The 25,149-nt window shown below is 50.6% G+C and overlaps 1 protein-coding gene across 22 annotated transcripts in view; it reads right to left on the reverse strand.

Annotated features, from left to right (window-relative positions):
* Plekha7 (pleckstrin homology domain containing A7) overlaps nt 1-25,149 on the reverse strand; it is a 191,148-nt gene that overhangs the window by 30,500 nt on the left and 135,499 nt on the right. For 13 of the 22 annotated variants that reach the window (XR_006074700.2, XM_015997366.3, XM_076550695.1 and 10 more), the window contains 6 exons: nt 21,586-21,761; nt 12,592-13,056; nt 4,861-5,386; nt 4,466-4,552; nt 3,809-3,928; nt 1,553-1,606 (listed from right to left, as the gene is read on the reverse strand). Coding sequence is in view for 19 of the 22 variants with exons in the window: in XM_015997366.3 (XP_015852852.1) it covers nt 1,553-1,606; nt 3,809-3,928; nt 4,466-4,552; nt 4,861-5,386; nt 12,592-13,056; nt 21,586-21,761 (1,428 nt within the window). In the remaining 3 variants the exon portion in view is untranslated. The remainder of the gene's footprint in view (nt 1-1,552; nt 1,607-3,808; nt 3,929-4,465; nt 4,553-4,860; nt 5,387-12,591; nt 13,057-21,585; nt 21,762-25,149) is intronic. The other 9 variants (XR_013044320.1, XR_013044321.1, XM_076550739.1 and 6 more) reach the window with 1 other exon arrangement.

The raw sequence follows: 25,149 nt of genomic DNA on the forward strand, positions 1-25,149 counted from the left end.
GGAGTCTGGACAAACAGAACTTTTGCTCTGAAGCCTGTGCCTCAGTTTCTCCTCTTTTAATCTCTGTGCCCACTGAGACTTTCTTCCTAAGGCCTAGGACAGAATCAGGAGTCAGCATGATTTGTTTCTACCTCACCCCATGGCTCTGATCTCACCATCGTACCCCAGCTCTCTGTGGCTCACTTTGGTCCTGTTCCCACCTACTTCCTAACAACTACTCCGCCATGATTCCTCAAAGCTCTGTTCACATGCTCCCCACTTCCTCCGAAGCCTTTCTCAAGGCCCATAGGAATTCACATGATTCCAGCTCAGAACTGAGCCAAATAGATCTTTGCATGATCACTGTATGTAATATCATTTGGGGATATTTCTTTGCCCAGCCCATACTATTTGGAAATTTCTTATGACTAGGGCCTGAGTTTTCCTTTTGCATCTGACCTTGTCTTCTGTAGAGCTGGGCATACAGCAAGTGCTTAAAAGATGCATAAGTGAACTGGGAGATATCAAACCAAAATCCTTGGTGGGCTGTCAGCATGGGAAAAGCCCCACCTGCTGCCTTAGGTGCTGGTATCTACAGCTGAGCCCCATGAGGCTGGAAGGTCCCTGCGTTAGAAATGGCTTGAGCCAGGTACACAGTGCGGTAGAGATAAACATGGTCCATAGGCTCCTTCCCTCCCTGGGCTGACTAAGGTTTCTCCCCTCCAGTCTGTTCCACAGCCCCAGCGCGAGAAGGGCTGTCCTCAGAAGGAATGTGCAGGGCTGTGGCAAGTCGGCAGCACCTTTCTCCAGGAAAGAATGCATCCCATTTCCCCAGGAGCCCTTCAGGTCTGTTGTGAAGGCTGAGTCAGGGCCTGAGCTTGAAGTCTGCACAGGCTCCTAGTGCTCAGCTCTAAAGGGAGAGGCTATGGGTGGGCCTCGAGGCCCCATGACTCCATGTAGAACCTGCAACCTCATCAACAAACCCAAAGGGCCCACCAAGCCACTCGTGGCTGAAAACACACATCAGCCACTCCCTATGAACCAAACACACTCCCACAGCAAAAGAGGCTCTGACGGAGCCAATGGCTATTTTCCAGGAACCCCTGGGTCTAACTAAGGGAAGGAAAAAGATCGAAATCATGACCCCCATTCTCTAATCCAGAGACCTCTCAACAGGGCTCACAAGCAACTTTTCAAGAATCAGACTGTAAGCAATGAAGGTCTTCTGATTCAGACAACAGTTTTCACTTAGGGTGTAGAGCGTTAGTTAGTGTTGGGCTCCAGAAGGTAATACTCTCAGGAAGATGAGTGTCCGTGGGAGGTGGGATCCTGATGCCACTCACCTTCAAAGGTATATTATCTTTATTTAGGAGTAGTGTGTGTACTTATGTGAGCTTATTCCCCCTTTTGCATGTAGGTGCTGGTGGAGGCCAGAGGGAATTGAATCTTCTAGAACATAGTAATAGGTGGTGGTGAACTGCCTGAGGTGGGTGCTGGGAACTGAACCTGGGTCTTCTGCAAGAGCAGCAAGCACATCTGAACACCGAGCCATCTCTCCAGCCCTACCACCCACCTTTAGATCCAGGTACTCCAGGTCCTTCTTCAGCTGGAGGTAGGTGTCGTCAGCCTTCCCAGGAAGCAGAGAGAAACGAAACAGTTACAAACACTAGGGGTTAAAAGAATGGGGTCTTCTCAGGTAGATCATTCACATTACACGACTCTGGAGACACGGGACCACAGCAGACCGACACACCGGGCCATGGAGGAAGCACAGATGTCTTGCTGCGACTCGGAGCCCTCTTTCAGCATGGCAGAGCTTGGGGGTCACTATGGGGAAAGCCAGCTTATCCCCGCACCCACTGTGGATGGATGGGAGGAGCCAACAGGAGAGCTAGGCAGTAGAGCAGATGCGGCGGATGACGGGCTCCTGAGGCAGAACCAGGAGATCTGCCTGGAAGAGCTCTTGCCACACACAAGCTAGGATCCCATTGATGCCACTGCTCTCATTCTTGGCATCAAATCTTTGGGCTGGGCTGGCTCACGTGCATGAAGTAACATGACCCCCAGTGATGTGGACGGATGGCTGGAAAAGGCAGAGAGACAACTTGGTGATCCAGCAGGTCTCAGTATGACCTTGACTCCAGGAGGATAAGTAGCAGCTGCTACAAGTTTGCTGGAAGATTTTTGTTCAGTAAGAAGCCAAAGCAGCCACACCAGGAACTAGGGAAGGGTTCCTGGGTAAGACTGTCTGTGGTGTCTCTCGTGGCCTATCAAGCTCTTCAGTGTGATTATTGACAATAAGGCTCCTCACAAGCCACACCCCCCTTCAATAGGTCACAGAAGCTAACTGAGGCAGAAGAGGTGCACGAGCTTAAGAATGGTCCAGTTACCACGTTCTTAGTGGACTGAGGCCTCCAGCCGAGCAAGCCAAGGATGGGAAAGGTAGACAGTTCTGGTGCGAGACCATCACATACAACACACGAGAAGTTCACATAGTGCTGAAGCAGGGACGCCCTGTCTGTGAGGGATGCTGTGGCTTGCACAGGCTCCCCTGTACTGCCTCCTTCCCCACCCGCTTCCCCAGGTCACTGTCTCACACACGCTCCACAGGAGGAGAGAAGACAGCTGCAGCATGTTATTCAAAATCAAATTCACGACTTAGGATTTTTTCCTTTTCCTTTTTTTTTTTTTTTGTGTGTGTGTGTCTGTCTGTTTGTGGTATGCATGTGTGTGTGCATGTTCTTGCATGTGTGGGACACATACATATGTGTAAACACTCCATTGCTCTTCCACCTTATTTGTAAGGCAGGGTCTCTCAATTACCCAGAACTCACTGAGACAGCTAGTCTTACTAGGCAGCTTGCTCTGGGGCTGGCATCACAGGAGGACAGCCACACCCACCCAGCATTTACAGATCTCACACACTTTGATGGTGAGCTCTTGAACCACTGAGTCGGTGGTCTATTCAGTCTCACAACTTACGTTTCTTTGTTTTTAACATGGCCTCTCTTAACGCCTGTCTCTCTAATTACATTTCCTGGGTCCTTCAGGGCTTGCTATCGGGGTCAGGGAAGGACAGGGACAATCCTAGCACCCGCATCTGTCCTCTGCCTGGCTCTGTGCTCATGGAGGGCAGGCTTAGGTGGCTGAACACTGCTGCCCCAGGACAGCTCTCCAGACAGGAAGGAGTCCGCTTCCTTTAGCTGCTCCAGGAGCCCAGGAGAGCCACTCCCTGGGCAGTCTCAGGAGGCCCGAGTGCCAAGCCCAAGCCCCGGCGCTATTTAACACTCTACAAGGGGGATTCTGGCTCTAGCCTGCAAGCTCCTGGGGACACAGCAGTGAGTCGCTGCCCCTTCAGGGTCCTCTTGTCCCATAATGACAACCTGGTCCCACCTTACAGGTTCCTACCAGGCTAAACAGGACAAACGGTAAGAGGTGTTCCACAAGTGGAGATGCCCTGCACTTCCCTCCAGGCTGACCCACATGTCTTCAATAATGACAAGGCTGAGTGACATGAGTGACAGGGCATAGCTCTTAGACAAGATGACCATGTGCCAGCCTGGCAACCACTCTGCATAGCTCGAGAAGCAAGGTTCAGGTCTGTCCCACCCACCCCATGCAGCCCCTCCCCTGCACCGGAGCGGGTGGGGGTGGGCGTGGGGGGCGCTCCACCGTTGCCCACAGTGACTGGCTGTAGCACCCAGAAGCAAACAGGCAAGGGACGAGGGGGAGAGCCAGCCAGCAGGACAGACCAGCGCACACACGGCACAGGGGAACATGGGCGGCAGGCCATCCCTGCCGGGGCCCAGGAGAGCCCACCGGCGCTGACCTGGCAGGCAGGAAAGGTCAGGTAGTGGTGCAGTAACTGGCCCACGGCGAAATTGCGCACGCTGGCCAACTTGGCCTGGTGCCGCTGCAACCGGGTGAGCAGCAGCGAGAGCTCTTCTAGCTGCGGGCGTGTAGACACATCGGGAGGGAGTCAGCCACCGCAGGGCACACGGCTGCAGTTACACTCTTCACCCCGTGCCGGGACCACACTGCTGTGACACCACTAGGCAATGACCGCACTGGCTCTGTCATTAGGGCAAATAAAGGCACCGCCAGCACAGGGCACAGGAAGCTGTTTTCCCGGAAGCCACCAGCTCAGCTGCACCAGAAGGATGAGGTGCTTTGGAGGGAGAGTTAACCAATCACAGTGAAGGCCAGGGAAGAAAGGAGGGATGCTAAAGGAGAAAGTGGGGAGCTAGAATATCCGAAGAGGGGACCAGCCCAACATTCTCCTCCACTCTCCTCAGTCTTTGGAGAGCCTGCTACAAAGCCTGGCCGAGCCACTGGGCCTCTCTGTCTCCTCATCACTAAGGAAGGGTTAAAGCTACCCTGTGGGCTGCAACTGACTGGCTCTGAGGGAGGAAATATGATGGGCTAGGGTCTCATATGCAACGGTGGTATGTCAATCACCTGGAGAGGGAAGTGAGGGGCCACTTACGGATTTCCCGTGTAAGCTGGGAGCGCTGACAGTGTGAGTCATGTAGCCCATGGACGGCATGGAACGTCGGTCCACATGAGAGGAGTTCTGTAACAGGAGGGGAGAAGGCAGACTGAGGCCAGGCCAGGACACCTCAGTCACTCACCGCCAGGCCCACCTACCATGTGCCCTTCCACCTGCCTGAGCCCAAAATGAATACACTGTGGTCCTCACTGGGCACAGCCCAGCACACTGAAAGGTGCCTGGAGAGTTGGACCTCAGTTGGGCTGTCATGGATAAATGAACTGTCTGAACGCCAACACCTTTTCTTGCTTGTAGGCTGCCAGGAAGCCACTGAGTGACTCTGTCTCTCAATGCCAGACCCCAGTCACCTGGCAGAGGTTCCCAGGCCTCACCTTGACAGCATGACCCCGGGCCTTCCTGGGAGAACCTCCCAGAGAGATGTCCACACTCCTCCTCTGCTCAGGTGGCTTCACTGTGACCCTTTCTGCTGGTGTATGTGGCCGCCGGGGTGGGAAGGGCCTGGGAGGCCCTGGAGGAGGGATGTCAGAAGGAGATGGAGGCACGGAGATGGAGCGGGGCACCTCCAGCAGGCTGCGGCTGCGGCCCTGCTCCATGAACTCTGGAGAGCCAGCTCCTATGGGAGCCGTGGGGCTGCCGTGCCGGAACTGCTGTCTCTGCTGCCACTCGTACAGCTGCCACACGGTACCATCCCTGTGCGCCCGGCGCTCCTCACTGGACATCTTCAGGTGGCTGGCTCGGTCCTGTGCGTACTTGTAGTCACTGGGCAGGTTCCGGGGAGGGGGTGACGAGCTTCCAGAAGGATGTCGAGTGTTCTTGGGAAGAGTCTGGTAGTTTTCCGGGTAGGAGAGGGGCTGACTAGGACCCTGGCGAGGAAGTGTCGTCTGGTCTAAGGGCAAGCTGAGAGAGAGAGAGAGAGAGAGAGAGAGAGAGAGAGAGAGAGAGAGAGAGAGAGAGAGAGAGAGAATATGAGAAGCTTACTGGGGACACTGTGAGGACCCCAAACAGTGACTGAAGAAGACACATAGGGCTTCTCACTGAAGAAGACCCCAGAGGCCATTTTCTCTGACAGCCAGGACCACCATGGGTTCCCTTGCCCATCCATCACTCCTGGTACAGCGTCATTACACTGTCTCTTCTCTCCTGCCAGCTGTCGATGGCAGCAAGCAATGCGTGTGGATCTGGGAAGGTCTCAGTTCTCTCCTGCTGCTGGGGAGCCTAGCACCAACCCTCACGGCTCACAAAGAAAGGGGATCAGGAGTCTTCCCTCTGCCACCCTCTAACCTCGAGTCTGGTTCCTCCCGCTCCAGACAACTCTGAGAGCCTCCCAATGTGTTTCCTGTACACGGTCACCTGATCTGACCACCCCAGCATGCCCCAACCCTCCCCAGCTCCTGCTGCCTACACAACGCTTATCCTTGGCCTGGTGCTCCTAACTTTCTAACATCTGACGACAACCTACTTGGAAGTCCTGCTGTTTTCTCCCTGCTCCTCCAGGGCCCATAGCCTAGGGGGCAACTGATGGAGCAGCACCCCCACTGCCCCATGAGCACCCCATACCTGTTGTCTGGCAGGGAGCTCCCCCACCTCAGTACCTTCTCACTACAAAAAGCAAAAGTAGGGTGTAGCCTGCCCTAGGTTCGAATCTGAATTCTACCATACACAGGTTATGTGACCTCGGGAGGCTTACTGAATGCTCTGAACCTCGGTTTCCCTACCTGTATGTGAGACAGTATTACTGCTTCATCTAGGGTTTCTGAGAACTAATGAGGCCAGTAAGGGAAATGCATCCTCTGTGGCCGACAGCCAGAAGGTCCTTCACCAATGTCTGCTTCCCTCCGGTCCTCACAACACTGCTCTTCCATCTGTATTCAGGCTCCCCAAGCCCTGTTTATCCAAGTCTTACTCATTCTCCAGGAAAATGGCCCACATTTCTCCCAGGCCCACAGCCTGCAGTATGTCTACTATTCAGGTTGTTGTTTCAGTATGGGACTTTTTTAAGGTCCTGGACTGATGTGATTTTAACATTCCCAAGACATCTCTTCCCCAGCCAAGCTGAACATTCTTTTTTTTTTTTTTTTTTTTTTTTTTTTTGGTTTTTCGAGACAGGGTTTCTCTGTGTAGCTTTGTGCCTTTCCTGGAACTCACTTGGTAGCCCAGGCTGGCCTCGAACTCACAAAGATCCGCCTGCCTCTGCCTCCCAAGTGCTGGGATTAAAGGCGTGCGCCACCACCGCCCGGCCAAGCTGAACATTCTTAAAGGACAGAAAATGTGTCTCACACTCCATGGTCTGAGAAAATCCTGATGCAACAACCAGGTAGGAAAGCTATCCCATTTCCTGAGACAGAAGAAAAATAGTAGCAAGGGACAAAATATAAATTTTTTTTTTAAAAAAAATTAAAACCCAAGCCAGATGTGGGGGCATATACTTATAATCCCAGCAATAGGGAGGTGGAGGTAGGAGGATCAGAAGTTCGAGATCATCCTCAGCTACATAGTAAGTTCTAGCCCATCCTAGGATACCAGAGACCTTATCTTAAGGAAAAAACCAAAGTTTAGGGGTTGGAGAAATGACTCAGCAGTCAGAGTATTTGCTGCTTTTCCAGAGGACCCAAGTTCAAACCCAGCATCCACAAAGGGCTCATAATTATCTGTAACTCTAGTTCCAAGAGATCTAATAATGCCCTCTTTCTGACTTCCATAGGCACCAAGCATGTGTGGTGATACACAGACACACATGCAGGCAAAACATCCTTAACATAAATTTTAAAATATTAAAGCTATGGCCAGTGAGATGGCTTCCTAGGTAAAAGTGCTTGCCATGCAGGCCTGACAGTCTGAACTCACCGGAACCCACAGTGGCCGGAGAGAACTGACTCTCAAAAGTTTTCCTGACTGCTATGTGTGCACTGTGGCATTCTCATGTGCCATGTGCCTGCTCATGTTCGTTCTCTCTCTCTCTCTCTCTCTCTCTCTCTCTCTCTCTCTCTCTCTCTCTCTCTCTCTCTCTTTCTCTCTCTCTCTCTCCCTCTCTTTCTCTCTCTCTCTCTCTCTCTCTCTCTCTCTCTCTCTCTCCTCTCTCTCTCTCTCTCTCTCTCTCTCTCTCTCTCTCTCTCTCTCTCTCACACACACACACACACACACACACACAAATTCATTTTTTTGTTTGCTTTTTTAGTTTAATCTGCAAGGTAGTGTAGTGTTTTAAAGAGAATAGGCTCTGGGGTTACAGAAGCCAGAGTTCAAATCCTAGTTCTGTCTTATCAACGTCACATAGCAAACTTGCACACAGTGCATTACTGTGTGTCAGACATTGCTCTGGGCCGATGCTAACTCCAAGCATGGTCAGTGGAGGCAGTGGCAGCAGCAGCACCCAAGACCTTGTACAAAAGGCAGGTTCCCGACTTAAGCCAGACACTGTACACTCTCACTTCTACGTGGGACGCAGAGAAGGAATGAGTAAAGAAAGCTGTCATTACCAGAGTTGGGGTCGGCAGGATAAAGAGGGAGATGTTGGTCAGTGTGTACAAACCTTCAACCAGATCAAGGGAGCATGTATTAGAGCCCCACTGCACAACATGTTGACCACAGCTACTAATGATATATACTTCAAGACTGAGTATTCTCACCACATACACACATAAAGGATATGTGGGTGAGGTGATGAGTGTTAATTAGCTTGTTTCAACCACTTCACATGTATGCACATACTAGAATGTCCCATCTATTCCATCAATATATAATTATTACTTTTTTTAAATGCATGATGAATGTATTTGTGTGTGTGCGCACATGTATTCGGGTGTGGATGCCCATGCACATGTGTGTATCCAGAGGAGGACATCAAGTATCCTGCTCTAACACTCTGCCTCTTCCCTTCAGACAGTGTCTCTCACTGGCCTGGAACTTCTTGTTTAGACTCAGCTGGCTGGCCAGTGAGCTCCCAGATCCATCTGTCTGTCCCAACACTGGAATTGCCTGGCATAGGTGAAACACCTGGCATTTATATGGACTGAACCTGAACTCAGGTTCTCAAGTTTACCTACTGCCATCTCTCTAACTCCATAATTATTCCTTTTTGGTTAAAAGTAAAAGAGGCGGGAAGCCTTAGCATTGGCTGCTCCTGCAAAGGACCCGGTTCAATTCCCAGCACCTATGTGGTGGCTCACAACCGTCTATGACTCCAGTTCCAGGGACTCGGACTCTTTTTTCTGATCTCTGTAGACAGCAGAAACACACATACATGCAGGCAAAACATTCATACATAGAAAATAAATCTAAAAAGTCTTTTGAATACAGGGCTAGGATATAGCTCAGTTGCTAAGAATCCTTGCAAAGAATGCACAAAGCTCTGGGTTCAAGACCATATCTAAAATATAGTTTTGAGGGCCAGGCGGTGGTGCCGCACACCTTTAATCCCAGCACTCGGGAAGAAGAGGCAGGCAGATCTCTGTGAGTTCGAAGCCAGCCTGGTCTACAGAGTGAGTTCCAGGACAGCCAGGGCTGTTTTACAGAGAAATCTTGTCTCAAAAAAAACCCTAAATAAATAAACAAACAAACAAATAAAATCACTTGTATCTGTCTGACATCAGATCTATGTCTTTTCTGAGTCTCACTTCCCTTTCTATAAAATGTGAGTAATAAGAACCTCTGACTAGATCATTGTGAGGAGTAGAAATGGGTGCCATCAAATATGGTAGCTTCCCTTTAACAGTTTCTTTTCATTCAGTCAGGGTAATTTTAAGATCTCTTCAGCCAAAACCTGCCTAGCATGCAAGTGTGCCTGCTTGCCACTAGGTGGCAGAGTTTTCATTCATTTTCCCAAAGCCTATGTCTGATGTAGCAGCACCCAAATCCTTAGAGGTGGCGGCTGGAATAAAAACGTGGGGCTTCCCCTGGAGGCCAGGACTTTGTAACCATTGTTCATTCTGCCTGAAGTAAAACCTGAAGTATGCAAAGTATGTCCTGACCAAGCTCCTTCTGTCTCTCCAGCCCACGTGCGGCTCTGCCTACCATGTTTAGATGGTCGCAGCACCCCTCCACCCCCACCCAACAGTGCCCCAAATGCCGAGCCCATCCTCCAGTCCATGCCTTCCATTTACACACTGTCTGCCATTTGGGGTGACCTCAGATACTAGGATGATGGTGGGCATTGGCTCCTGAGGCCAAACTGTAATAATTAACTGGCTGATGGAGGGAGGGCCACCACAGGTCCCAGGAGCAGGAGCAGGTGGGTGCTCCTGGGAAGCTCTGCCCTGACAACAGGCATGTGTCCAGCCTGGCCTTCCACAGATGGGATCAGGAGCTCCTGGTCTCTTGCCTGCTCTGTGGCTCCAAGAACAGAAAACTTAAACAGGCTATCCTGAGAAAGTCGCTCCAGATACTGTCCCGTCAGAGCATAAGATCAACTTGGTGACCACTCATGTGTGCTGCAGGAATTCCTCACCCTAGCTTCCACATCAGTCATGCAGGCCTTTCATTTCCTATTGTGTTCCCTCAAATCCACTTCTAATCCCCAGCCCCACCCCACCTTTTTAGTTGACAAGTGCACTTTACTTTAAACACTGGGTGCGGGTGCCGAGAGCAGACTCGAGTTTCACAAACAGGCTCACAGGACATGTTAGGACGCAGGGCGTGCGAGACTCTTGCTATCCCCATTCCGACAGAGCTAAGTGACAGGGAATGCAGAGAGATGTATCTCAAAATATGGGGATAAGTTAGAAATAGGCCCCACGCAGACCAAAGCAGTCTAAGTCTTCCTTCCAACGCCACCATGTGCTCTGTCCAGTGACACTGAGGGCAGCACCGTCTTAACTATACACAAAGTAGAGATAGCCAGCTTCTTTCTCTGCATTTTCAAATGGAAACTGGATCGAGTTCCTTCATTAAGCAGCCAGAGCCATTTGTCACTCACTAATGGACATTACAATTACATATATGAGAGAGAGAGTGTGTGTGGAGAACAGACTGGCCCGGAACTGACAGCTGCCCTCTGGTGATTGCAGATACGTGTCATGAGGCCCAGCTCATACATCTTTAAGGATAAATATCTGGGAGTGTAGGATGCAGTCCTTTTGAGACATGGTGCAACCTCGGGTTGATGGACATTCTCCTCTATACTCTGCTTTTGGGACTCACTTCAGGACTGATTCACTGTGACCCGCTTTCAATCTCACTAAGATCAGTTTCCACCACTGGGCTCTGCAGTGAGCTCGAAGGCCAGTGAACTGCAGTCTCTCTACAGACGGATGACCGCCCCTCCCCGTGCCCTTTAGGTAAGAAGGGCACCATCAGCCCTCAGTGCCCCCGCCTCTCATTCCTGTGCTGACCACTCACCCTTTCGGCTCCCTGATACATGCCGCCCCCATGCCTCCTGCAGGACAGCCATTGTGTGTAGTGGAGTAAGGGAGGTCTGTGGGCTGTCAGAAAGGCTTATGGAGACACATTTCATCAGTAACCAGTTAGAACCTCAGTTGTCTGCTCTTTTGCAAATATTTTTGTCCTATGAAAGATTCTCACTGGCCAGGCATCCCAGTGACTCCTTCATCCCTACAGGCAACTGCCTTCAGACTTGAACTTTGAAACTAGCTCTGCCTGGGTGTGGTGTGGGCATCTTTCATCATGGCACTTGGGAGGTAAAGGCAGGTGGAGCTCTGTGAGTTTGAGGCCAGCCTGGGCTACATAGTGAGATCCTATCTAAAAAAAGAAAGAAAGAAAAGGGTATAGAGACAGCTTGGCTGTGAAGAGCACTTGCTGTTCCTGTAGAGGACTCAGGTTTGGTTCCTAGCATCCACATGGAACCATTTCTAACTCCAGTTCTAGGGGACCCAGTGTTCTCTTCCGGCCTCCATAGGCACTGGCCACACATCTAGCACACAAACATACATGCAGGCAAGACAGCTATACACACAAATTTACATTTTTTCAAGTGAAAAAAGCTGTTAGCTCTATCAAGACGGGCAATACAAGATGTCCCTACCTAAGTCAAAGACACTCGTTGGAAGAAAAGACCTTCCTCAGCCTTCCTCATCTCAGCTGCTACTCACTTGCTCAAGTCCAAATTCTAGGGCTTATTCTCACCGCTCCCTCCCCTCCACCATGCATATCGGACATACACACCACCTTTTCTAACCTCATCTGTTTGTTTCCATATGTGGCATTACCGTCCCGGGCTGCTGCAGCCGCCGCCTCCGCCCAGCTCTGCAGCAGTAACATCATCAGAGCCAATCACTCGCGGTATAAAACCTTCCCGTCACTCCTCCTGTCGCTCTTTTTGTTAATTTAAATGCCTGACCTTCAACTATGAGGCTCTGTGAAATAACCCTAACGGCTTTGCAACCTCACTCAGCCATGGGTCACCTCACAACCACCGGCTCAGCACCGCGGACAACAGTGCCACTCCCCTCTGTTCTGGGGCCACAGCTTTTTGTTTTCAGTAAAACACAACATTTAAATCAATAGAGCTGACACCTGCTCTTTCCTAAGGAGAAGGGCAAGTCTCCTGGTTACAACACAGAAGGCTTCCCCTCTGGTCAGTCCCACAGCCATGTCGCTAAATGAAGTTCTTTAGTTTGTTCACAGCCATGTGGGCCAGACACACCCGGACACCATGCCCACCTCTGACGACAGGCTGCAGCTCTTCTCCCCAGAGCAATGCCAGCTTCCAGAGCCACAGGTGGACAGCCTGTGCTCCCTGACAGGACGGACCAGTGTCTGTCTTCCCTGGACTCCTCCAGGCATCTGGGGTGACAGCTGGGTCTCAGTGCCTTCAAGAGTCTATAGGGACTCCTCAGAAGCAGAGGGGCAGGCAGCAGTGTAAGAGTTGACCGGTTAGTGACACCGCTGGCCATGTCTGTGTCCCCAGACCACACTTTAAACTCTGGCCTTGCCACTAATCTGTGTGTCCTAGGCAGGCTGCTTCCCTTCTCCAAGCCCATCCCTCTGGTCTATAAATTAGAGCTATCATCCCTCCTTGGAGGGCTACTAAGGGTATTCTCATAGAGGTAGAGAGGTTCATTAGCTGAGCAGGTACTGGGGAAATGACAGCTGTACACACACACACACACACACACACACACACACACACACACACCACCATGACTGACCTCCTTCCATCCCCCTTCTGAGCCTTTGCCCAGTGTTCCGCCTGGACCATCTTCCTCTGGCTGTGTTTCTCCGGGTTGGCCCTGGGAGGAGCCGCACGCTGGTACCCACTGGTCCCATTTTGTTCTCCTGGGCCATAAGAGACAGGTGGCACGCCATTCTTCTCAGCCCGCTGTGGCTGTGCTTGCTGGCCTCGGGGACCACCGGGTAGATCCACAAACAAGGCATCCTCCTCAGCTGGCAAGTACGGGGACCTGGCCTTGCTCCTGTCCCGCCTGCCCTCCAGAGGGTCTCTTTGAGAACGGAAGCGCTCCTCCTCCGGCTCCCTCCTGTCGAAGCCATAGGAGTCTTCGTAGCCTCGATGAGGACAATCTCTCGAGTGCCCAGGTCCCACATGGCCACATTCTTGACAGGTGTCGGTGTGGTTGGCCTGCGGCATGGCCTGCCGCTCCACCTTGTCCGTGTCCCTGTAACGGCAGCAGCATAGTCAGCCCACACCACAGTCAGGACTCCCCAGTGGCATTCTGTACTCATCTCTGGAACCTGCCCCCCACGCCCAGTCCTTTCTACTGCTGAGGGAACCTGGTTTAAGTACCACCTCCTCCAGAAAGCCACCCTTGACACACTCCCTCGGAGCAATAATCACCACACTGAAACTGCCACCCCAGACCACACTTCAGCTTCTGCCTCACACTGCCTTTCCACCCTCACCCCGCCACCTTCACCTCCACTCCACATACACACAAACCTGGCAAGTGTCAGGAGAGGTAGTGGGTGACGACTAAAGGTGTGAGCTGAGGCTAGACGAGGGGCTCTGTGACACTGGGCAGGGCTCACCTGTCCAGGCTTGCCCATACTGGAAGCCTCCAAGGGACAGGTCCTAGTTCTGTATGCAGTACCACCACTCAAGACAGAACAACGGCTCACTGGAGTCGGATGGACTCACTCCAGCATAGATGGAAGAATGAGCTCAGGAACTCAGATGGGGCACAGTCCAGCTGTGTTCCACGGTGAAAAGGTCCTGCCCTTCAGATACATGGCTCTATGGTGGCTTAACCATGACTGTCTCCACTTTGATCTGGGAGCACACAGCAGAACTCCGCTGTGTTTATAACATGGTGATCAGAGCCCTGTGACCACCCAGAAGCTCAGCGTTCCAGGACGAGTGCAGATTCACGCTAGTCCAGGGGACAGAAGAATGCAGTTCCCAGCACAGGGGCTGGCTGCTCTTGTGTAAGGTCTAAGTGTGGGCTGCAGAGTCCAGCAGCACTCTCACTCGCCACTATCAACGTTCGAATGCCTTCTCCACAGAAATCCCAAGCTATGTGGACATAAAGTTTATCTGTACTTTTCTACAATTTTTTTGTTTTGTTTTTCTAAGACAGGGTTTCTCTGTGTAGCCCTGGCTGTTCTAGAACTCGCTGTGTAGACCAGGCTGGCCTTGAACTTAGAGATCCACCAGCCTCTGCCTCATGAGTGCTGGGATTAAAGGTGTGTGCCACCATTGACTGGCTTCCCTACAATTCTTTATTATTTATTTGTCTGCCTATTATTTTGTGTGTGCACATGTGCCATGGTGCGTGTGTGGAGGTGATTGATTGTCTGCCTATTATTTTGTGTGTGCACATGTGCCATGGTGCGTGTGTGGAGGTGATTGATTGCCTATTATTTTGTGTGTGCACATGTGCCATGGTGCGTGTGTGGAGGTGAGAACACAACTCCCAACAGTCGGATCTCTCCTTTCACCATGTAGCTCCTGGGGACAGAATTCAGGCTGCCAGCCTTGGTGGCAAGTACTTTCACCGCAAGGAGGAGTCCAGGCTGACCTTGAACCTGCTATATAACTGAGAATTACCTTGAACTCTGGATCCTCTTGCCTTTACAGGATTATACCACCACTAACACTGACAACCTGATTTCTGTCCGCAGAAACCACATGGCAGAGGGAAAGAATCAACTGGATGGAAGTTGTCATATGAATGCCACATGCACAGCTGCATTCGTACACACACACACACACACACACACACACACACACACACACACACACACACACACACACACAAATACTTTAAAATCAAGTCTCACTGTAAGCTCACGGAGAAATTCTGTTCCACAGGATAGCTGAGCAGTTTGATTGGCCTCTCTTCCTCTTCTCTGTCAGTGGACCCCAGCAGCAGCCTTTGAGGTGCTGCCCTTGGCCTCTGTCCTCAACACTGTCTCTCATCCTTACAGGCTGTGCTCTACAGCTGCCTTCTGGCTCATCCCTGGGAGCATCACAGTGGTTCTGTGCTTTCATGTATTCCCACACTGCCAAGTGGTCACTCCGGCTTGGAAACCCAAAGAGCTGTATCTTTTTGAGGGGGGTGGAGGGAGGAGTCTCATGAATTCCAGGCTATCCTCAAACTCTTATGTAGCTGAGGAAGCCTGCCTCTACCTCCCCAGTTCTGGAATGCCAGGCCTGGTACATGCTATGGTAGGGCCGGAACCCATGGTTTATGCCTGTTAGACAAGCATTTTACCGACTGGGCTTTATCTCCATCTCCAAGTAGCTCTGTCTTCTTATTCCACGCCCTGGAGATAAGCAGTCAGACAAACACTCCACTATCATGTACTCATCATCAGAACGGAGGAAACGCTGCAGACCCCAAAGTCATGGAGTTGGCTGGTCTCCTCTCTTCTCAGAGCTAACTTTAGAACAATAAATCTTGGTTTTTATTGTACATCTGAAGTAGGATACACCCTCCCACACAAGCTAATACTTCCTGGAAATCAATTTGATGGGGGACAATTACATCTTTATTTGGGTTAACACCAGAATTTCCTACAGAATAAACCTCTAGGGTTGAGAGAGCAGCGTCTGCTCTCTACCTGGTACAGTTCTCACCCCTAATATTTTGGGGTTACAAAGCTCCTTATCCTTATGGCTTCCAGGACTTAAAGAGACACCTTTATGCCCCAAATGTTCAGTCTGTGGCTCAGGTAGGTAGGCAGCGTTTCCTGCTCCCTAACCTTGCCTGACTTCAATATTAAACAACTTACTAAGTCAGGGGCTTTAAAAACCCACACCCCCCAAAATTTGTTTTCTCCTGGTTTCTCTACATTCTCAATAATTTACCACATGACTTCTCAAATCAGAAGACCTGTCACTAAAGAAATCTGCACTGCTCAATTTAGCATGAGGGCAGGAACGGGTGAAGTAGCCCCCCAATGCTGATGACTGTACCATTCAGAGGGCTGGCCACCAGACCACAGGGGTCTAGAGCCAAGATGCCATAAACCCTTCCCGGATGGGTTCCTGCTGGAGTCCTGAGCACTGGTCCCCAGTCTCCGAAGGAGGTGAGTTCAAAGCGAGGACCCACCCTGGGCACCATCTACAGCTTTGCACAAGCCTGAAGAGATGGGGCCTCACAGTACCTGGAAGGCCAGCAGGCAGGTTCCTTCACTCTGGTTAGTGCTTAGCATTGAGGAAGGAGCCACTGAGAGCAATGGAGACAGGAGTCACTTCCTTCTTCCCTCTCCGAGTTAAATAGGGCAGCCCCTGGCCTTCACCCCAGGGAAAAATCTCTCACTCCTTGTCAGCTGGCCTCGCTTTACCTGAATTAGCACCGGTGGGCCTGACTGTGCTAAGGACACTCTGTAGCCTCCAGCTCTCTCCCCAGTGAGTCACTCCTACATCAGAGTGGCATGCGACAAAATCCTTTGTGAGGCTGAAAACTCCACAGTAGTCTCAGCCAGGGTCATACATGTTTTAAAGCTGATGCCATTGTTGCCATATATGCGAGGTCCTACTGTGTGCCAGGAACTTGACAAAGCCTACCTCTCATCCCTGCAACAACACTGCCAGGTCAGCTCTGCCATGCCTAGAGAGGCTGAGGACACCCCCACTTACAACACGATGTCTCTCATGGGACGGAGGGGCAGTCCAGTGGGAGTGCTGATGTAATCACTGCTCACAAGGCAGACCCCTGAGCAAAGCACATCACTGCCTCTTCCTGTCAACCACAGAAACCCACACACTGGGTGTCACTTCATCACAGCTAATGAAAGTGACGCTCAGAGAGCTGAACCATCTTGTGCCGGATCCGGCACCAGTAACACACATGGGACTCCAACCCCATCAGATCTGACTCCAAAATCTGCAGACACGAGGCTGGAAATGTGTTTATCAAGTACTGCTGCTGCGGCTTGTCTAGCCATACATCACCCAGGGTGAACAGATTCTGGAAGGCCAGAGAAAGTACAGAGAACTTGAATGTGGGGCCATTTCTGAGAAGGCTGGTTCCTTACACAGAATCCCAGAGCAGTGTCCACGTTGTACCCTGCCATTCCAACCTTTGGAAACACTTTTCTTTGGGGGATGTTGGGGGAGCAGTGTATCACTGTGCAGGTGTGGAGGACAAAGAACCACTTGTTGGAGCTGGTTCTCACCTTCAACCTTGTGGGTCCTGGGGAATCGAACTTGGGCTGTCAGGCTTGGAGGGAAATGCCTCAACCTGCTGAAGCATCTTGCCAGCCAGCCAAGTCTATCTGAGAAATTTACAGGTAGAAATGTTTCACAGCTGTTTAGTTCAAGTCATGCCCTCACCCAGCCAAACAGCCATGCATTTAAGTGAACACCTACTCTGTGCCAGGTACTCAATGGGCTGCTTTCAAGACTGTGATGATGAGGTGTGGACACATGCCACAGCATCTGGCTACCCCATCCCCCTTTGATGTGGGTTTTGGGGATCAAACTCCAGTCAGGCTTGCTCACCAAGTCATTCACTTGGTGCTTTTCCTCAGTTGTGGGCATCTGACTTCCTTGTACTAGGAGGCCTCCTCTCCAGAGCCTTTCCAGATGACTCAAACAGAAGTGGCTGCTCCTCACCCCCTGCCCCACCCTTTTCCTCTCTCTGTCTCACTGCCTCCACACTTAGATCATGGTAAAAGTCATCTTACTGACTTACTGTGCTTCCCCTCACTCCCAAATGCAGGGTGATTAGACACTACCTCTCCTACTGCTACGATTTCAGTATCAAATGCCCTTCGTGAATATTTGCAGAATAAAAGATGAACAGATGACCAAAAGTGCAGGTCTAAGTTCAGGGAGATCCAGGTGGTTGGGTACAGAGATCAGGGAAGGCAAGAGGTAAGTTTGCAGGGACCAGGCACACGTGCCAGCTTCAAAAGCCCTGACAAGGACATGGGAATTTATTCCAAAGGCGACTGGAATGTGAGTTCCTTCAGTCCCAAGACAGGATTGGACGCAAAGCTTAGAAGCTGAGGGGACCTGAGGTATCCTCTGATAAGCCCTTACCTGTCCATTTTGTGAGCTGCAAATGCAAACGGGCCTCCTTGCTCAGTGCTTTGGCTCTCTGGGAAAGATGACGCATCCTTGGACAAGCTGGGAAGATGGGTGTCAAGACAGCCCCAGGGAATCAAACGAGGTCCAGATGTGATGGTGAGAATATAGAAATGGAGAGAGGGGGGCGGGGATGGGACCCCATCCCCCTCCCATCCCAGGAAGTGGGGTGGGGTGTGTATCACAGCAATCTGACACTTGTGTAGGAAACAAGATGATGAAAATCAGGTGCAGCCAAGGAGGTGTAAAAAGGAATTCCCTGGGAGAAGGCTAGAGGAAGAGGGAGGGCTTCGGGGAGCTGGGGCTGAGCTAAGCGCACTGCTAGGAGATACACTGGCAAAGAAGAGAGTGTGATTCTCTCAGACACTCACAGTTGAAACTGGAAGGGTGCATAGAAAAAAAAGGGCGGATGGTGTTACTATGCCAGGAGCTACAGAAGCCAGCGTATCTGACATGGAGTACTGACTGCATCTCAGACTCCTCGCTAAGTAACCGTGTTTAATCCTTGGGAGGGCTTAAGAACTGTGAGAAACTGCCATGTGAAAAATACAAGTAATTCTCACACAGTGATGGGGGTGGGTAGGGAAGGGAGCTAGAATCTGAACCCACATCTGACAGGCTGCAGAGACCAAGTCCTGGGAGGAGGTGGTCAAGACAATAGGAATGGAGGGTGGGCTGGGCAGGGGTCTGGAGAGATGGCTCAGAAGTTAGGGGCACTGGCTGCTCTTCCAGAGGACCTGGATTCGATGCTCAGCACCCACAAGGCAGCTCACAACCATCTATAGCTCCAGTTCCAGGGAATCCAACATCTTCTGCTAATTCCAGTGGGCGCCAGGCATACACAGACATACATACATACAGGCAAATATCCATACACACAAAATAAAATAAAAATAAAAAAGATAAAACTACATACAACAAGGGGTGCATTGGCCAGTCTAGGTGATGGCTACTGGTATTCTGCTACTCATCCCAAACAGCCATTCCAGGGCCTCAGCCTGATACCTTCAGCCTTCCCATGGGACAAACGCTCTGCTTTCAGTCTCTGTGGCCCACAGGACTCCACTTTTGTCCTGGGAGTGAGGCGTGTGTTTTGAAGGGCCAGTGGCATCATCGAGTGTCTTCTCTGGCCACCATGGATGCTGGAGAGCCTCGGTGTGGCTGAGGTCAGCCTGAGGGTGCATCTCAGTGCTTCTCGGGCAAGACCCTGGCTCCGCTGCTGGGCTTCAAACAGGATGGCCAGAGCTGAAGAGTGCTACAAGCCCCTCACCCTCAGATCCAGATGTTCCCAGGACCTGCCCAGCCCAGAGCCTGAGACAATGACAGTCTCTGAGCCCCAAACCAGCTGCTCGAGGGCTAGGTGTATCTTGAACTCTTGAGGGACCTGAGGCAATGATCCCCATCCCCTCAGAGGCACCTGCAATCAACAGTACTGAGAGATGCCACCATTCCTAAACACAGTACAGGACAGGAGATCTGGGTGAGAACTACGAGACAGGAGGCTGCTGCAGAGGTGGGGGGCATAACCACTAATGGGAGGGACCACCAGACTGGAGGAGAGAGAAGACTCTGTCCTACCTGACAAAACACTGTTACTAAGCCAACATCTGAGCATCTTATTCTAGAAACCCAGAACAGTTCATTTCATCTCCCAGGTAGTTAAGGGAAAAAACGGTACCATGTCTTTATTCTGACTCAGAAGGCAAGAGTTTTTCCAACTTTTGAAAGGGAAGGAAACTTAAGCAAATATGATGGAATTTTATAAGTTTGTTGGGAGCAAAAAAGGGTGTAATTTTCAGAGAAAATGCTTAAGACAAGAAACCCTTGCAAAACCAGGTATCAACTGTAATTCATTGGTAGAATAGAGATGTCCAAATCTTGAAGTAATTAATCTCCAAAAGTTCTGGGCATGTGGCGCTTTCTGTCAGAGCGCTCTTCTGTTATAGCCAATAGCATTCTCTGCTTGTCTTTACTCACCATGGGGACACAGCATTAACATAACCAGACGCTACTGAGTCCAGTGGCTCATGTCTGTGATCTCTGTACTTTGGAGGCTGAGGCAGGAAGACTACTGTGACTTCAAACAGTCTGAGTTATAAAATGAGATGCTGTGTTTAAAAAAACAAACAAACAGCCGGGCGGTGGTGGTGCACGCCTTTAATTCCAGCACTCGGGAGGCAGAGCCAGGTGGATCTCTGTGAGTTTGAGGCCAGCCTGGTCTCCAAAGCGAGTTCCAGGAAAGGCGCAAAGCTACACAGAGAAACCCTGTCTCGAAAAACCAAAAAAAAAAAAAAAAAAAAAAACCACAGCAGATCAGTAAACTCCAAAGACTGATAAGATCAACCACTAGTGAAGACGTTGTGGGCCAATGCTCACGAGTGGAACACACTTTTCTGTTTAAGGAACAATTTGGTGGGGTTACATAAAATAAAAAGGGGTGATATTTTGACCCAGCAATCTGAAGAGCTCAGTGTGAAGAGTTGGTGGAGGGGTTTTGATACAGGACTATTTCTAAGAATAGCATTCGGAAACATGCTTCAGAGCCGGCACATGTCTGAAGACACAACAGCACAGCCACATGATGGACACCACACAGTGGACGTCACACTGGTGACAAATTAAACAGTTACCAGAGTTTGGATGAGGTCTTCATCCCAGAAGTTCACGGATTGGAAGTCTGGTCTCAAATGTGATTGGAGTAAAGGGCGGGGCTTAGTGCCAGGTCAAGGCAATTAGGCCATTGCAGATGCTGCAGCAAAAGTGACTGATACTGGTCTCCCTCTTCAGGAACTCCCATCATGGTGGCACTTCCTTTGATACAATATAAGTGGTGTGTGTAAGGGTGCCCATGGCAGATTCCAAACCACGTCACTTACACGTCAGCCTCCAAAACTGTGAGGTGAGTAAAACTCTCTTCTTTATATATTACTCAGACTTGGGTATTTTTTTATAACAGCAGAATAAAGACTGATATAGTGATCTATGCCTACCGGTATTAAATAATATGGATGTTCTTGTTTATGCTTTAAAATGACAAGAAAGATGGTCCAATGAGTACGGTGCTTGTTACCAGTCCTGACAACCTGAGTTCAATTCCTGGGATGCTCATCATGGAAGGAGAGAACAAACTTCCAAAAGTTGTCCTCTGACCTCCAAAGTGGTGCCATGGCATCAGTACACACACACACACACACACACACACACACTAAATCAATCAATAAACAAACAAACAAATAAAATGATTTTTTAAAGGTAAGAAAGAAACCTGCATATATCTGTATATATCTATGCCATAAACAGAAAGTTATTTTAAAGGATATCAGTTAACCTAACAGAGACTACCTGGGAATGTGATTTGGAATATCTCTATCCCTTCTACCACAAATAAGAAAATCTGAGAACACACATACGCCGGGTTCCATGGATGTGTATCCTAAGCAGCCATGGCACAGGCACCAAGGCATTAGAGGCTGGCTAGAGGAGCTTCTGGCCTGGCAAGCTACATGTGCTAGCATTTGCACATTCTCCTAGAAGCACTTGTTCTAGAATGCACTTGAGAGAGCTGGCCATCCTGAACACAGCACGAAGAGCGGAACTGAAGCTCTATGGAAGTTTTCTAGCCCCGCCCTGGGCACCCTCCACCAGGACTGACCTCTTCAGTGACGACCGAGACAGCACCTGCGCAGCCTGGTTCATGGCCCTGACCCAGGCGTTCATGTCCTCCAGGGTGTCAGCGCTGAAGTAGTAGGTTCTCATGCCCGAGTGCTCAGCCGGGGAGCCCGCTGTGGTGGTGCCGTAGATGAGCGCCCTCATTCCTGTGTGCACAGCCTGTAGCAGGAGGACAGACAGGTTAGCACGCCTTCTCTTGGGGAGCAAGAAAGAGGGGGAGCTTCGGCTGTGTTCCCGCTATCTGAACCCAGTGGCGGCCAGTTTGTCTTCACATCTGAAGGCTGTCACAGCCCAGATGCCACGTTCTTAGATTGCCAGACTCCGAGACAGAAGTGGCTCAGTTTCCTGGGCTTTGACTGGCATGAAACGTGCTGTGTTCCTAAAGCAGCAGCTACTGCCTTTTAAAGACACCGTGGATCTGGGCAGAGCTGACCAACATCTGACTGGAATTCTGCAGTGCTGCTGCATTTGGCCCCTCAAGGCTATACACTGTGGGAAGCCTAGAAAGAGCAGTGACTCTGAGAGCTTCCAGTTGGAAACACCACCATATCCTGAGCCTGAGAAGGCAGTGGCCTGCCTCTTAACCTAACAGTTAAAACCTCACCCCATCTACACAGGAAGATGCTGTAGAAAAGGGAAAATCGTGAAAGTACCCATGCTGTGGCTCCTGCCCACAATTTTAGTCTCCTTTTAATCCCAGCAGCCTGGAGAGGCTAGGACAGACCTGTTTTGCAGATGAGGCAAATGGATCTGAAAGGCTCAGTTACTCTCCCACACACCACATCTGGAAGAGGTTCTTAGAGCACTTACCATCACCAGTGCTGCTTCTTTTACAAACTTCACATGAAAAGGAAACTTCCTGTTTTGCTCACCACCACATACCCAGCCCGGCATATGGTACGTGCTCACTATTGGCTGAATGAATGAATGTGAGTGAAGGGTTGGAACCTCAGTCTAACTCCCAGCCCAGGCTTCTCTGTGTAATGCTCACAGGCCCTATAGAAAAATGCAGGTAATTCTGTAATGGGATCTAGGCAGACCCTTCCAGTGACCAGTCAGAGGAAGCACTTATAAGCTGGGGAGTGGCATGCTTTCAGTATGGATGGACAAATCCTCCCCGAGAAACCTTTAGCATTTACTTCCCTCCATACTCAACATCCAAGTCCCACAGTGTACATGAACTATGGGCCCATTTCTCCCATTAATATGTCTGAGTCTACCTAACCGTGCCTAGGGACACTGGGCAGACTTTGCCTGCAGCCAAGGTCTCCACAGTGGCAGAAGAAACCTCATATCCCCACTTGGAATGTCTTAGGTGTCCTTTTTGGTCCCCTCTGTTTTAGCAAGCAGGAGCTACAGCAATAAGAACAAGAAGAGACTCGTGCGTGCCCTCCCATATACCAGCAGAATTCCTTAGACAGGTTCTCCTGGACCATGAGGCCAAGATTCTCTGCACACCACAGAGGGTTCTGGGGTAGTCACTAGCCCATCAGATGCAAATGCAGGAAGGTCTCCAGTGCAGCCTTCAAAAGGGCAAGTCCCTGCGCTACAAGCATCCTGAGAGGCAGCCTTGTCCAGCAATTAGCCTAGGACACACTTGAAGCATGCAGCCACCACAGGAGTCATGCATGAGCACAGAGCCTTGTTCTCTAGTCACCGCCAGCAGGCTTGTACCTAGCTGCTCACCTGAAGACCAGGTTCCCAGCTGTGCTCTGCCTGTGCTGAGGCAATCAGATGCTCTGACTGTAAAGGGAATGAAGATACAAGCTCCTCTGAATCTGGCCTAGAGACCTAAACTCAAAGTGCTCTGGGCCTGAGGAGGTATCCATGGTCCAGCAAGAGGCCCTGGGGATGGTCCCTTCCCCTCAGCTCCACGTTCCTCAGCTAGCACAACCCTATAAGGCAACTTTGCATGACTGAACAGAAACCAGACTACACCGGAAGGAAACTAGGATGAGAGTGAGGGAGCATCTACCTCAGAAACAACCTGCCCCAGAACACGGCTGTGCTAACACGATACTAAGAAGGAAGCCCAGATCCTCCCTCCTCAAACTCCAAGATCAGATTTCAGGGCAGCAAGAATCTATGTAGGTAATAAAGGAGCATGCAAAGGCCACCAACTGACTGACAGATTCTCAAGTGTACTTCCCCCACAATAATTCACCATCTATTGAGTGTTTATCATGTGGGAAGCACTGTACTAGAAGGCAGAAGGATAACCTTACACGAGGCCACGGCCACTCACAAACGCCCGTGGATGAGTGCTGCAGTGTAACTACCACTGTCGCAGGTGCTATCAAGAGGTTCAGGGGCTGCAGGGATGGCTCGGTGGGCAAAACACTTGTTCTGCAGGCATGAGGACCTGAATGCCTAGAACCCACAGAAAGCCACACATGGCTCTATCTATAACCCCACTGTCGGGCATTGGGGGCAGAGACAAGTGGATCCCAGAGCTCACTAGACACTACCCTGGTCAAAATGGTGCACTTCTGGTTCAGTGAGAGACCCTGTCTCAAACAATATGGAGAAAGAAAGACACCTGTGGTCCTGGTCTGACCTCTAGATGTGGACACGTGCATACTTACTGTAGCCACCACACACACACACACACACACACACACACACACACACACACACACACCCCACACGCACAGTTTGGGGTGCTGTGGAAGAGGGGAAAGGGGAACACCACCTGACGGACTCATTCTGAGAATTGACATTCAAGCTGCCTTCCTCCTGACAGGCAACTCCTGGATAAGGAGAAAAGACTCTCAGACGCCCAGAAGCAAAATCACTTAGTGTACATCTTCACAGGTGAGGCCAGCATGGCCGCCTCAGGGGAGCAAAGGGAAGGGTGGTACATGTTGCCAGGGCGGGGTCCTCGGGCCTTGCAGGTCACATTAGGGGTTTGTGTTCAGTTAAAAATCAATGAAAAGCTACTGAGGGAGCCAAGCTGGGGCTGCAAAAGGATGTGATCAGATCTTGGAGAGACCACTGGCTGAAGTACAGAGGAGGTGTGAGGACACGTGGGCATCTATCTCACACCCTACCATGAAGTGTGAAGGTAAACTGCACACAGCCACTCCACAGGCTGCCTCTCCTGGTCCCCAGTGATTTACCCGGTGATACTCAACCCCAATGTGGCAGTTTGAATGAAAAGCATGCCCCATGGGTTCCGGTATTTGAACACTTAGCTCCAAAGTGCTGCTATCTGATGAGGTTCAGGTGGTGTAGCCTTGCTGGAGGAAGAAAGCTCCTGGGGGCGGGCTTTGAGATTAAAAACCTGGGGCTACCGCCAGTTCCCCGTCTCTGGTTTGTGCTCACAGTTTAAATGTGAGCCCTTGGCTTCCACTTCTGCTGCCCTGCCTGCCACACCTCCCTGCCCCGAAAAACTCATCCCTCCGGAACTGTAACCCAAAACAAACCCCTTCCTCCATAACGTGTTTCTGGTCATGGTGTCTATCACAGCAACAGAAAAGGGAAGACTTAGAAGCCACTGAACAAAATGATTTCAGAGCAGTTCCTAGGCTATGGATTAGAAGAGCTG

The sequence above is a fragment of the Peromyscus maniculatus genome, chromosome 1 (genome assembly GCF_049852395.1).
Source record: "Peromyscus maniculatus bairdii isolate BWxNUB_F1_BW_parent chromosome 1, HU_Pman_BW_mat_3.1, whole genome shotgun sequence".
Taxonomy (NCBI): Eukaryota; Metazoa; Chordata; class Mammalia; order Rodentia; family Cricetidae; genus Peromyscus; species Peromyscus maniculatus.